General features: G+C 34.7%; 1 protein-coding gene across 8 annotated transcripts in view; it reads left to right on the top strand.

Annotated features, from left to right (window-relative positions):
* LOC111044877 (protein roadkill) overlaps positions 1-14,715 on the top strand; it is a 193,730-nt gene that overhangs the window by 171,791 nt on the left and 7,224 nt on the right. For all 8 annotated transcript variants that reach the window (XM_039434737.1, XM_039434738.1, XM_039434741.1 and 5 more), the window contains 2 exons: positions 13,277-13,398; positions 14,403-14,554. In XM_039434737.1, the coding sequence (XP_039290671.1) occupies positions 13,277-13,398; positions 14,403-14,554 (274 nt within the window). The remainder of the gene's footprint in view (positions 1-13,276; positions 13,399-14,402; positions 14,555-14,715) is intronic.

Below are 14,715 nucleotides of genomic sequence, written 5' to 3'. Positions count from 1 at the left end.
ATATACAGTTTGTCCATTGTAGCATTTTGCTCTTTGAGTACAATGCTGCCAGATTTCATAGAAGCCAGAAAGCCTGTTAGGTAATGGAGTGAGAGAAAGAGTGAACAAGACTACTCACTCAAAACTTTGCTCAGGGCGTTTTGATAGAATTAGAGACAAACGAAAAGTATTGTTTTCTCCATGATAGAATCGACAGAAATACGACAACTGTACGCTACCATTCCCATAAGAAATAACATGGTCATATAAGTCCCTTGCAACAAACTAAGCTTCGCACAGACTCAAATATTGTATAATCGAAATACTACTATAGATCAGTACAGTTTCTTGGTTCAAATTCCTTCCTCACTAGTCTACCTACATTCACTATCAGGAGAAACTATTTATCAGTACTGTACCTCAAATCATGATTCATCGCATCTGAAGATACTTCCTTTGATATGAATTCCCAACTATTCTTAAAACTACACAATATTAGGTTCTCTGGATACTAGCACAGACAAACCAATATCGTATTCCGTTTCTCTATGAGACAACATCAAATAATAAGAACTGTGCAACAACGAAATCTACAGATTTACAAACTTCTCTTGTTCATGCCAAGCTACAAATCTTTGCCTCATGAGTAATTATTACGAGTCCAGTTTGCAATTGCAAAGGCAGACCTGCACCACCGGAAGATATCATAACAGTTCCAAAAGCTGTGCGACTCAACTATCATATCCGGTAGTTCGTCAATGTCGCAATTCTTTGGCCGGCCAATTTGTCATTCTGTCGGCGAGTACAGTTTGCGTGGGGCATGGGTAGTGGTGTTAGTGTAAGTAGCATAGCAGGAAGGAAGTGTGAGTGTGATTTGGTCGATGCACCTGAGACCTGAGAGATGCCGAGATGTGAACTTGGAAGAGTTCAATGCTGACACCCGCCCTCCCCACCCCTCCCCCGTTAATGGCAGGTCGACGAACTCGAGTTTGGCAAGGTCACACAAACAAGAGAGTTCTGAGTTCTATCGGACTGAGTGTTGGAGGAGCAGAGATCGGACAGAGGCCAGTGCTCTTGTCGTCTTGTTTTTCCAACTGAATAGGTGAATGATCTGTTGGAGTTTGCTTTGCTGATGATGATGGAATGCGGAGATGATGGGGCCTCCTGCTCTTAGTCATAGCACCGAGTAAAAAACATATTTCATCTTCTGTGGTCATAGTGAAGAACCTCCACTTTTACCATCTCTAGAATCTTACTTGTAATTTTCATTGATAATTTGAGAATTTATAAATTGAATCTTACTTGTAATTTCCATTGATAATTTTAGAATTTATGAATTGAATCTTACTTGTAATTTCCATTGATTAATTGAGAATTTATAAATTGAATCTTACTTGTAATTTCCATTGATAATTTTAGAATTTATGAATTGAATCTTACTTGTAATTTCCATTGATTAATTGAGAATTCATGAACTGAATCTTACTTGTGATTTCCATTGATAAATTGAAAATTTTTCAATTGAATCGTACTTGTAATTTCCATTGATATATTGAGAATTCATGAATTGAATCTTACTTGTAATTTTCATTGATAAATTGAGAATTTATGAATTGATGAACATTAAACAACTAGTGAGGAATTTCATCTTGTCATAGCACAGAAGAAGGAACTATGTTCTTTCCTTTGTGATAATAGTCATGAGAACCTCCTGCCTCCTTTAGAATCCTATAGAATACTACCTCTAGAATATCACTTGCAATTTCTATTGAAAAATTGAATTGATGAACAATAATTAACAAATAAGCCTACTGAGGAATTTCATAATTGAACCAGTAACAGATAACTAATGCTGCAGTTTATTCACACATATAACAAGTATTTGACTTGGAGTAATTGAAAGTTATAGGAATTAATAGGTTGGACACCAGTGTATCCAGTGGAATGAAAGGTTTTTTGAGGATCCTTGTAGTTGGAGGATTCTCTGCGATAGTTGAGATTGGATATGAGGAAATTAAATTATCATTTCTATTCATAAAAACATTTGTCTTGGTTCATAAATTGTTATAAATCATAAATGGTAGTTTTTTTGAAATAAAAGATCAAAACCCTTATTCTTCGGTGTAAAATTACACATTCCATTCAATATTCAACCAGTATTTACATTTGAAGTGAAAATTATTAATCCATAATTAAATAAATTTTAATTAAAAAATTGAAAAAATCGATTTGAAACAGTATAGTAAGTTATAGTTTTAGTTATTGGTACAAAACAAGATAGTATCATTGGAGTAAAAATTATCGTAAACTATTGTACTACGATAAGATCACTTTCGCAATAAAAAATCAATGGGATTCCTTGCTATATCATGACCGCATATGAAAGCCACTTTTTTCAAATACTGTACAATATTCCACAAATTTGATACCAATGTACGCAATGAAAGCTAAATAACACGCGTCACAACTATTTGGAATTCAGTGCCGATAATCTGATGACGTGATATAGAGTAGGTTACTGTCAAACTTGGAATGGTCCTTGTCCAAATATTAGTTCAAGACATTTTTGAAAGTTATCGTCTTTGTTATTGTTTATATTCTTCTATAGAATGCTAGAATCATATACTCTATACTCTTCTATAGAATGTTACATATACTCTATACTCTTCTATAGAATGTTAAATGTACTCTATACTCTTCAATAGAATGTTACATATACTCTACTCTTCTATACATTGTTACATATTCTCTATACTCTTCTATAGAATGTTACATATACTCTATACTCTTCTATAGAATGTTACATATACTCTATACTCTTCTATAGAATGTTACATTTACTCTATACTCTTCTATAGAATGTTTCATTCTATACTATCTAGGATCGACCGATGTACCCCGTAACGTCCGATTATAAAATGATTTCAATCCGATAAAATCAACACAAAAAGTGAAACCAAAATCTGAATACCAGCCACCATGTAACAGTCGCGATGTTCCAGGAATAAATCACAGCCCCGACACTCAGGTTTCACATTCAGAGATTATGCAACAATGTGGTTGGGGGAGACGCACAACAAAACACATGTATTTTACGGGCGAATGGGAGAGTGCAAATGAATGAAAGAGACAGGAAGATGTGTGTGATTGTGTGTACAAATGAAATAGAGATAAGTGCGGGTGTTTGGATAAGGGGGGGGGGGGAGTATCGACCCGCTGACTCCTGTTTGAAAAGGGGGGCGCCCCCGGGTCGACAACCCCTGGGCTATCGAACCGCACATTCAGCCGTGGAGGAGGATGAAGAAGAAGAAGAGGAGGAAGATAGAGAGGACACGAATGAAGGATCAAGGGGAATAGTAGGAAGAATTGTCGGCTTCTTTTTGGGTGTGCGTGCGGTGGTTGTGCGTTGGTGCAGTCGCTAGGCTTATCAGTGGTGTGGTTGCATTGATCTTGTGCTACTGCTCAAATTACGCCCAGAAAGCTTATCTGGCCTCACTGATAATGTGGCTGTAAAGAGGCAGTGCATTGTGCACCTGGACTGTCTAAAACATCCATTTCAGGTGACCTATTGGTTTTGGAGAAAATCCAAACTATAACCAGACCCTCTATTCACGACTAATGTGATCCAGTTCCAATAGTTTATCTCTATATCTAAAACTTTAGAGCATATCAAAAAGAATTCCATTCAGCCTTCCGAGATTTTTCCATTGTACATTTGATATTTGAAAAAAAAATATTTATCCTTTCCAAAAGAACATTATCGTATGATAATCATAGGAAATAGAAATTGAAACAAGTTTGGAAATACTCGAATAAGAAAATGAAATCAAAAGTAATCTAGTGATATGATAATGCTATGTCTAGTTGTTGCATGGATGTTTCAATGTCCATGGAGTTGTTTCAATAGTTGTATGAATTTCGATTAACATAGATTAAAATCTATTGTGATCTACATTATTCAATTCATCTTGTTCTATTTCGCTGACAATTTGAGCATAGAGAATCGAATATAGTTCTATTATTTGAGTCTCAGGTCGACTGATGTCAATTTCATGTGCTTATTGATGAATTTTACGATTTGTAAGTCACGGAATTTTAAAAAAATGGCATACGGGAATGATAAGTGATGAAGGGGTAGAGTGAAAAAGAATAAAATAATGAGAAAGAGGATAATACAAAGTGTGGTCAGGGAAGACGAAAGAAGAGGAAATGGAAAGTGGAACAAGTTTAGAAATATTCAAAGAAGAAAATGAAATGAAAAGTAATGTGGTGGAGAAAGTGCAGAAAAGTAATAGAGAGAATACCAGAGAAGACTTATACTTGTTTTATTATATCTAAGAATTTGGCCCGGTTGCACAAAAGCCGGTTAAATTTTGACCGTGATTAGCTTTACGAGAACCAATCAGAGAAGGCGTTTTTGAAAAGACGGCTTCTCTGATTGGTTCTCGGAATCCCATTCAACTCGTACGTATTAATTTTAGAACTGTAGTGATATGAGTATTTCCATAGAATTAAACAATCTTAGTGTCTGTTGCACAAAAGCCGGTTAAATTTTAACAGTGATTAATTCCCCGAGAACCAATCAGAGAAGATTGGCTTTTGTGCAACAGCCAATAAGATTGTTTTATTCTATTGTAATACTTATCACTATGATCCTAAAATTAATACTTACCAGTTAAATGGGATTTACACAAGATTCATGGTGTGTCTAGTTCTATAATAAGCAAATATATAATAAATAAAAGAAATTGAGATTAAATTCCATCAACCTGAACAAAATTTGTATGACAGTACTGTATTTGTAATGGTTCTGAAACATCGTTCTGTAACTGAAACATTATGATAAACCTATATAGAAAAGCCTGGAAACAGAAATGGAAATAGAAGGAAAGCAGCAAAACAAGAAAGATGAAGTGAAAATGTGAAGAGGGGAATAGAGTTGGCATTTGCGGTCGTCGACCCCAGTGGGTACTCGTGGGCTGTGGGAAGGGACAACTGCCTGCCAACCCAGGTCGTTTACCTCTCAAGGTTACAGCGCTGCGCGGGGTTAGGGGTTAGGGCCAGGACACCCCACCCGCACCAATATTCCAAAAATGCTCTTTTCCATCGGCCCAACCGAATTTGACCCTGGACGGACGCCTCAACGACACGTGCTTCTCTCTGCAGTCTGCACCCAAACTTTCAACTCTTTTTCCACTCTTACTTTCATCACAGAATACAGCATTATACAAATACGTTATAGTAGTTTTCTCTGTTTTCATCTAAACTGTTCTAAATACTGGTTGTATATCTTAATTATGTACTATTGTATTGGCTCCTTTCCTAATTCAATTTATACCCAAATTGATATTGGTCTAGTCTATATTTTGGTCGCAATGTTCACTATGCGTAATTTTTCGATTCGTTGAATTCAAGGTGGTTTCATAGAATATATGATACAAACTCTTATAGACTAATAAGCAAACTCTTATCTGACTAAAATAGACAAAATAAGTCTTGTCTGTTTTCTTTAGGGCTACTCTTAAATATAAATAGAAATTAGATATCAAATAACTTTTTTAAAATTGTTCAATAACGACATGTTTCGGCTATACAAATGCCATTATCAAGTGATTGATATAGTTCAATCACATGATAATCAAGTCACATCATTATCAAGTGATATAGTGCAATCACTTGATAATGGCATTATATATAGTCGAAACATGTCGTGATTAAACAATTTTAAAAGGGTACTTAGATTTATAATTTTTATTTATAAAAATAGTCTTGTTGTCTAGTACTTATAGTACTTATCTAGTACTTGTTGTCTAGTGTTGTCAGTACTTATTTTTATGAATTGCTGATCTCATAGTGGAATTCGATGTGTTAATTGATGTATTAGGATGAATTGACAACTTATTAACATCAATGTCAAACATTGATGTAAAATAAGAGTTCAATAATCAATACTTATGGATTTGATGGAATGATGATGAAATGGAACACGTTCAATCGTTGAAATGGCTTCTAATATTGATATTCAATAGACAGGTTAATCAATAAACCTAATCCCTGTAGTGAAGATGATGATATTCAAATTATAATTTTTATCTGAGAGAATAGAAAAGGAAATTCCATTCTCTCCGATTTTGATTGACAAAAATACTTTGCAATATTATTCCTTCAGTTTTATGACTTGTTAACGCTGAAAGTCAATTTAAACCTCAGTTTAGTAAGTAGGTACTTCTGGATTGCTAGAAATGGTAAGGATAAGAAAGGCAAAGGCAATTGAATAGGTATTCTTCCAAGTTGGCTTGAATGGTACACAATATACATCACAAAGGATTATCGGTGTACAATTTCATTTCTGCGCAATTTTACAGTTAGTTGAAGTGAATTATTTTGTAGCGGTGAACTGCAATAATTTTCAAATTTCCTGGAAACAAGAGTCATCATTGCCTAATGAAATCTATAATGTCAATGACCTTAACGGCGCAGATCGAGGGCGTTTGTCCAGGCCAGTCCCCCGGGGGCCCCCTGTCCACTGCCCCCCAGCCATCCTCACGTCGTGTCTGTTCCAAGTCGTTGCTCTCATTATTATTATTATTATCACCATCGTCATCTTCCTCGCCTCTGTTTCTTACCCTTTTTCACACATCACACTTCTTATTCTTCTTCTTCTTCTTCTTCGTTGCTTGACTCATAACTTGAGCCTGTACCCTGACGAGTTGAAATAACGAACATAGAATGTGAGAATGGAGTAGTGAGTGACAAAGAGCTGAATCTAGTGCAAAGAGTGTTTAGGTGGCTGGAGTGATATAAACATTTCAGATGTTTAGAATGAAACGTCTGTAGAGGACCGAGATTTCAAAATAAATTTGTCCTACATTGCTTCTGCTAGTGGAGGCTTTTTCGGAATAAATAGTACAGTATCTAAAATTCTGTAGAATATCGCTGATCTTTTAAATCGAATCAAAGTTTATTCATAAAAAAACAATAAAGTTTCATTGAATAATTTCTTAATCGGCATTGATAATTCAATGAATTGGACCCCACTATAAATGATATGTATTGCAGCTTGAATAAATGAAATTCGTTTTCAAATTACATATATTTTGAGGCAATTATTATAAAATAATTAGTATCCACCTCATACTTGTTTATAAACACAACAAGTTTCGAGCACTCATGCCATTTTCAAGTGTAAAAAATGAAGGCAAATAATGAAACCAAAAGTCCTTGAATCGAGTTCCTCAATTCATAGTTTGTAACTTACTGTACAATATTAATCAGAAAATAACCAATGTGTACTTTTGTGAAACTGGAGAAAAAGTGCAGTTTATTGTAGAAAGTGTATTGAAAATTGAATACTGCATTTAGAAAGTGCGAGAGAAATTATTGTCTGAGAGTTTGGCAGTGCGAAAGAGAGTCTGAATGAGAGAAAGCTCAGTGGAAATTTCACGCTAGATAGGCGTCAAGACGCCGGCTGCCCGAAATAGTTTTTTGGACCGAATTAAAATTAGCCGTTCGACTTGATACACCGTCCACTTCCTCTTCACAACTAGATCTTGGTGGTTGGTGTGCCCCCCCCTTCTGTAATTCATCGCAGGCTTCCTCACGGTGTCGGTGACCGGATGTGTGTGCGCGTACGGGAGTACGTCTGATTATGTTTGTAGTAAGACAAACGATAACAGTATGTGCTGAAATTATTGTGTTCTGTACTTGAGAAACTTCCTATAGACTAAACGAGCGAAGCTTTGTCTGGAAATAAAAATAACTGTGATACAGAATTATTTAGGACCGAATTCACCAAAACTTGGTTTGAGCATCAGTTGATTCTAATGAAAAAAACATTACAAAACCAATTCAAAATCATCTGACTGCTGCTAGAACGAACTGCCGCTCAAACCAATACCATATAGAAACAATAGCGTAAGTAGATATCCCATGGTATAGGGAATTTATGTCGCAACTTCTGCTGTTATCTCAAGCCGATTACTGTCGATTATTGTCAGTTTTTACTGTTTTTTTGGGGTGAGAGTGTATGAACGGCACAATTTGAGAGACTACCAGCTTCACACAGCTGCATGGGAAAGAACTACGTGAACTATCGGCTTGGGATAACAGTAAAAGTTGCGACATAAACGCCCTATACCATGGGATATCTACTCACGCTATCTTTTCTCTGTGCCAATACCTACTATTACTAGGAGACTCAAACCCAGTTTTCGTCTTTGGTGAATTTGGGCCATAATGACTGCTGTATTCAATTAATTGGATATTGGGCATGATCATGGAAAGTATATAAAACTGGTATGAAATAAAATCAGTTTTGATTACAAATTAGATAAATTTAGATTAGAAAGTGCAGTACATTATTGAGTATAGGAAGAAAAGGGAGTCCTCATTAGTCTTAATGGACTCATTATCTCTTATTTCATTCGATTTCTTATTAAAATTTTGAAATAAAAATTCTAAAGCAAGCACCATATTGCCTGATTGATCGTTGTTTATTGTTAATTCTGTCTGGGTCGGTATTGTTTATTTGCTTTACTCTGATGGGAAGTTATGAACAGGCTAATCCCAATAATAAAAATAGTTCTGTATTTACTCTCTCATGAATAAAGCAAGATAAACTACTATAGACATTTTTCAGTTATTTCACTGGGCGTTTTAACGACACCAACATTCTTCAATTCTTGGCCAATATTTGTTTAGCATGAAGTCATTTCCTTTTTCCAATAAAATTCAACGATTTACTCTAAATCGATTTACGATTTACTCTATGAGTATTTATTTACTTAAGTTGATGATAGTATTTCTGCTACTCTCTTTACAACTGTCAACAAGGAAACTAATAAATATTATGTTTAGTAGTGTACCATAGTACAGTATAACGATTTGAAAATTCATACATTTTAACAGTAAAACTTTGAATTGAATTTGTAAAAAATTGTTTTCTTGTTATTGTCTAATCAATCTCGATTTTATAGTCTCCATTGTTATAGTCTAATCAGTATAATGTTATGGTCATATACTTCTCATTGTTAATCATGACTTCATCTGAGTGTCTTCAAGTTCTTAAGATTGGAAGAGTACATTGACCGATACCTTCCCTGACTCAGAAAGTAACCTTGCCAAAACTCAGAGACCACACAAACAGAAAACCACAGCAGTCTCTCGCTGTTGCGGTCCATATCATTTCAACTAACCCATCCATATTCCTCCATTCTCTCTTTCCTTTTTTCTGATCTCTCTTCTGTCCTTTTCTTCTTTAACATTTCTTTCCTTACCTCTTGATCTCTTTTTTGTCAATTTCTTCTTTATCATCTCTTTCCTTTTCTCCTACACTCTCTTTTGTCAATTTCTTCTTAGTCAATTTCTTCATCATATCTTTCCTTTTCTCCTGAACTCTTTTTTGTCAATTTCTTCTCTATCATCTTTTTCCTTTCCTCTTGATCTCTTCTTAGTCAATTTCTTTTCTATCATCTTTTTCCTATTCTGTTGATCTCTTCTTAGTCAATTTCTTCTTTATCATCTCTTTCCTTTTTCTCCTGAACTCTCTTTTGTCAATTTCTTTTCTATCATCTCTTTCCTATTCTGTTGATCTCTTCTTTGTCAATTTCTTCTTCATCACCTTCCTTCTCTCCTGAACTCACTTTTGTCAATTTCTTCTTCACATTTTTTTTATATCCTCCTCCATCTATTTTCTGTCAATTTCTTTTCTATCATCTCTTTCCTATTCTGTTGATCTATTCTTAGTCAATTTCTTCTTCATCATCTCTTCCTTTTCTCCTGATCTCTCGTTTGTCAATTTCTTCTTTATCATCTCTTTCCTTCCCTCTTGATCTCTCTTTTGTCAATTCCTTCTTCATCATCACCTTCCTTCTCTCCTGAACTCTCTTTTGTCAATTTCTTCTTCACATCTTTTTTCTATCCTCCTCTATCTTTTTTCTGTCAATTTCTTCTCTCTTTCCTATTCTGTTGATCTCTTTTTTGTCAGTCGGGGGTCAAACTCCTAGTATTAGGATGGGGGGCAGGTATGGAATCTCAACCACTCATCGCCTTTGTTCTTTGTGAAGTAGGTGTTTCAAAAATAAGCATCGATGATTATTGCGCTGCTTTGTTTGTTTCTCATCTCTTTCCTCGACGGCTCTTGTTCTTCGTTTTTGTGGACGATACTCCTCGTCAAGGTCGGTCGGGTTGGCTGCCCATTTTAGCTCTGGGGGCAATGGCTTCCCTCCCATTACCAGCTCACACCTCTCCGCTAACTTATTTCTTCATTTCTAGTCGTTCCACCTCAAGAATAGTATGTAGACTTAGCCTAGCTATATACTATCCTTGGTTCCACCTCAGGACTTCAGCGGCATCCCGTGATTCAATCTTCTCTCATATCACCTCAGCGTCGTACTATGTTTCATTGTTTTCTCATAAACCAAATATAAACAAAATTATTCTACTCTCATATCATCTCAGCGTCGTACTATGTTTCATTGTTTTCTCATAAACCAAATATGATCAAAATTATTCTTCTCTCATATCACCTCAGCGTCGTACTATGTTCATTGTTTTCTCATAAATCAAATATGAACAAAATTATTCTTGTCTCATATCATCTCAGCGTCGTACTATGTTTCATTGTGTTCTCATAAACCAAATATGGACAAAATTATTCTTGTCTCATATCATCTCAGCGTCGTACTATGTTCCATTGTTTTCTCATAAACCAAGTATGAACAAACTTTGATGACGTGCTTGTAATTTTAATCGCTTGTTATTTTTCTACTTATGCATTATATGATACAGCAATCATTTATACATGGTTAGCAAAGGTCCAATGGCTTAGTCCGAAACTGCCCTTTCTCCGAATTTTTAATAATTCCAAAAAGAAGGTTATGTTCCTTCACTGTATCAATTCGAGTCAATTTTTGAAATCAAAAATATACAAATCAAATCTTGTTTACCATTTCCACCATTACTGTAATATGCTATTCATTAAACAAATCCTAATATGTAATTTTTGGCCCATCCGACTTTATGGAACCATCTGATGAGTTTTGTTGCTTCATTATAATGATTAGATCAGTAATTTAGGCATTCTATTTTTTATACAAGTCGAATATTTCTTGTATTGATTGCTCCTCATAGAGACTGCTTGTTGCTATGTCATTGTATCAGAGTGAATATGGAATCGCACGTATGTATTAATGCACAGAACTTTGTGTTGTTTAGGCTACTTTTTCTGCTTCGTTGTTTTAATCCTAGAATCGTGTTATATTGAACAATATATTATTTGGTTTTGTGAGTCTCGTAGAACTTCCTCGATTTCTTCTTCTTCTTCTATGAACCAGTCATAATTTATTATGACGTGAAATTCTAGGGTCTCTATGTCGTGATTATTCTTTCTAGTTGTGGGGCCTGATATTCGAAGTAGTTAACGATTGAAAATTGAACAACTATTAGGATATTTGTTCTCAAATTGATTTATTGTGACAAAAGGTTTAAAATCATTGATTATGCCTACCTTTGTGGACAACTCGAGACCACACACATCAACGTATTATCAGTAGCTTGGGCTTGGCATTGTGAGCCAGCCACAGAATCGGTTGCCATGGCAACCGGAAGCGTAGCTAGGGAATCAGCTGCTGACCGAAAGTTCAGTGGCCTTGGTTGGCCAGGCTAGACCTTGACTGCCGCTCTCCACGTGGTGTCGACTGGCTGTCAGGTTGGTACAACTGCAGCAGACGAGCACCTGTTTCAAGTTGCAGCCGCCTCCGTTGCCAACAACGCAAACAAAAAATTCCCCATCATTTCATATTATGCTAACTCTCTTACATCAAACGTTTCCTTTGAATCACGAGAGATAGAAAAAAGATAATTTCAATCTTTGAAGAGATCAAACGAATTTTGTTGTACCGGTAGTTATATTCTACTAACTAGATATAAACTAGTTATAAACTACTCATTGAAGTTTTGTGAAGAATATATTCAGTCATAGTGCCAGTTGCACGAAAGCCGGTTATATTTAAACCGTGATTAATTTCACGAGAACCAATCAGAGAAGGCCTTTTTGATAAAACGGCTTCTCTGATTGGCTCTCGTGGAATTAATCACGGTTTAAATTTAACCGGCTTTCGTGCAACCGGCACTATTGACTGAATATATTCTTCACAAAACTTCAATGAGTAGAAAAGAGATAGAAGAAAGATAATGTCAATCTATGAAGATATCAAACGAATTTTGTAATACCAGTAGTTATATTCTACTAACTAGTTATAAACTACTCATTGAAGTTTTGTGAAGAATATATTCAGTCAATAGTGCCGGTTACACGAAAGCCGGTTAAATTTTAACCTTGATTAATACCACGAGAAACAATCAGAGAAGCCGTCGCTTTTGTGAAACCGGGCCATATTCTATAAGAAATGTTGTGGCAGACATTGTGATGCATGCTTTTGAAGAACTCAGAAATTATTTTTGTGAAAACATGTTCTCTTATAATAGACCTACTGGATGAGATCATCAAATGATATAGGAAACGAGGAATAAAAAACAACGAATACAGGATAAGATGGGAAGATGATACAGGAGACAACGTAGATAGGGATCTATTTATTGATGGTTCTTGGAATAAAAATATAATCTGTGAATACAATAATAGTGCGAATGTGGAATTTAGTTATTTGTTTTACAAATTTGATCTTTATCCATTTATTTATTACAAAAAAAAAACATAATCAAGTCAATGATTGGGAGAGGATGAAAAGGATTTTGACCTACCTCAAAAACAATCTCTCTAAGATTTTCTTTGGAAAATTTATTTATTTACTTATTTATTTTTTACATTTAAAAATGCACATATCGAATGATTGAAAGGGTTTGATAAATTCTAGTCTCTTTATTCAATATTGCAGTATCACCTTCACTACTTCTCAGAAGTTTATGGTTCTTCATTTGATGAATACATGCATTATATTGAATCCTTCCTGTCACACCACACATTAGAAACTGTTTTCTTTCCTTATTGCTGCTTCCTTGTTTATAGAGTCGCCTGTTGAATAAATGAATCCAATTATTGACGAAATTGAAGAAGAAAAATTAAAATAGAAAAGAAGAAATTGATAGAAAGTGTAAACATGATTTCGATCAAACAAGGAAGGTTTTGCTTATCCAGTCGTTCGAAATCCATTTATGCATTATTGCAGATAGTTCTCACTGTAGAAAGTATAATATGTGCGGTTTAACATAGGCATGATCATATGAGTTGGATCAGTTGCATTGCAGTGTTGAATAGCTTTCGTTTGTTGTGTTACAGGTGAAAGTTGTCAAGTTCAGTTATATGTGGACAATAAACAACTTCAGCTTTTGCCGAGAAGAAATGGGTGAAGTCCTCAAGTCCTCCACATTCTCCGCTGGAGCCAACGACAAATTAAAATGGTTAGTTAGAACAGATATGAATAATCTTGAAAATATAATTATTATAATCAATATAAAATATGTAAATATAATTCATAGAATAGAATAAGTTTTATTGCAACCGGTTCTGAGGTCTCCAGAAGCATTACCTTCGTCGCAATAAATTATAACAACTGTCAAAAAATTATAAAATATAATTCCTAAGTGAAATCTACTAGATCTGTTATTGAAAAAAATATGCTATCTGAGCTAATCTCCAGTTATGCAAATTAGCTCTTAAATAAATTGAAATTGGATATGAGATGGCTTTTAAACCCTAGATGAACCTTAGATTCTTGAGGAAACAATCCTACTACTGTATGTGAATTCAAATCTCCTGAAGATTTGAAATAAAATAGCAAATTTTCTACCACAAAACAAGAAATAAGTAATGACAATTCAGAGTAGATATTTTCTGTTAGATTTCTGGTTCTATCATAGAATGCTGGATAACTCTAATACAATAAAATTTCATTTATTCAAAAATATTATAGGAGTGAATCATTATGCTCGCCATTTTTGTATTCCTTGTGTTTGTCATTGTTATTATTCAGCTATTGACCCAAGCTAAAACTTTGCAGTATGAATTATGGAAGACAAATTTCACTGACCTCTTTTGTCTGACTATCGTTTCTAGATTTTTAATGTGGTAAACATCATTTATGTTTATCATCTCATTAACAGTAGAAAGTTGATGGTGGCCTATGGTAGATACATGACAAAATTAGTTAATCGTTTAGCATTTGTACTTCAAAAACAAGGGAACTGATGAATAGGATACAACTGCGTTCGAATTGGGCTTGACTTCATTGGTAAATATTTCTGAAAAATGAAAATATGTGAGTTTTTCGAGTTCTAATTTGTTAGGTTCAGTACCTATTATCCTCTATTTTCAATTGAGAATTATTGTCAATTTTCTGGTTGTATTCCACTTCTGATGTCTTCTTATTTCGTTTATCTCTAATCGAGGTAATTTTTTATTGCAGGTGCTTACGTGTTAATCCAAAAGGCTTAGACGAAGAAAGCAAAGATTACCTTTCACTCTACCTACTCCTTGTATCTTGTAACAAATCTGAAGTCAGAGCAAAGTTTAAATTCTCCATTCTGAATGCAAAAAGAGAAGAAACCAAAGCTATGGGTAAGTTGTTCATTCTTTTATTGATCCAATTACTTAGACTTAGATGTATTGATTATTTTCTTCTTAGGCATTTTAATTATTCTATCAATTTTATCAACTCCTAATATAAAATTGTCTTGTATTTTTTTTCTGAATCTGATTCTGATTACAATAGTGATGCT

Source organism: Nilaparvata lugens, chromosome 8 (genome assembly GCF_014356525.2).
Source record: "Nilaparvata lugens isolate BPH chromosome 8, ASM1435652v1, whole genome shotgun sequence".
Taxonomy (NCBI): domain Eukaryota; kingdom Metazoa; phylum Arthropoda; class Insecta; order Hemiptera; family Delphacidae; genus Nilaparvata; species Nilaparvata lugens.
Note: the sequence above shows the minus strand (reverse complement) of the source record. Positions and strands in the feature narration are given on the sequence as shown.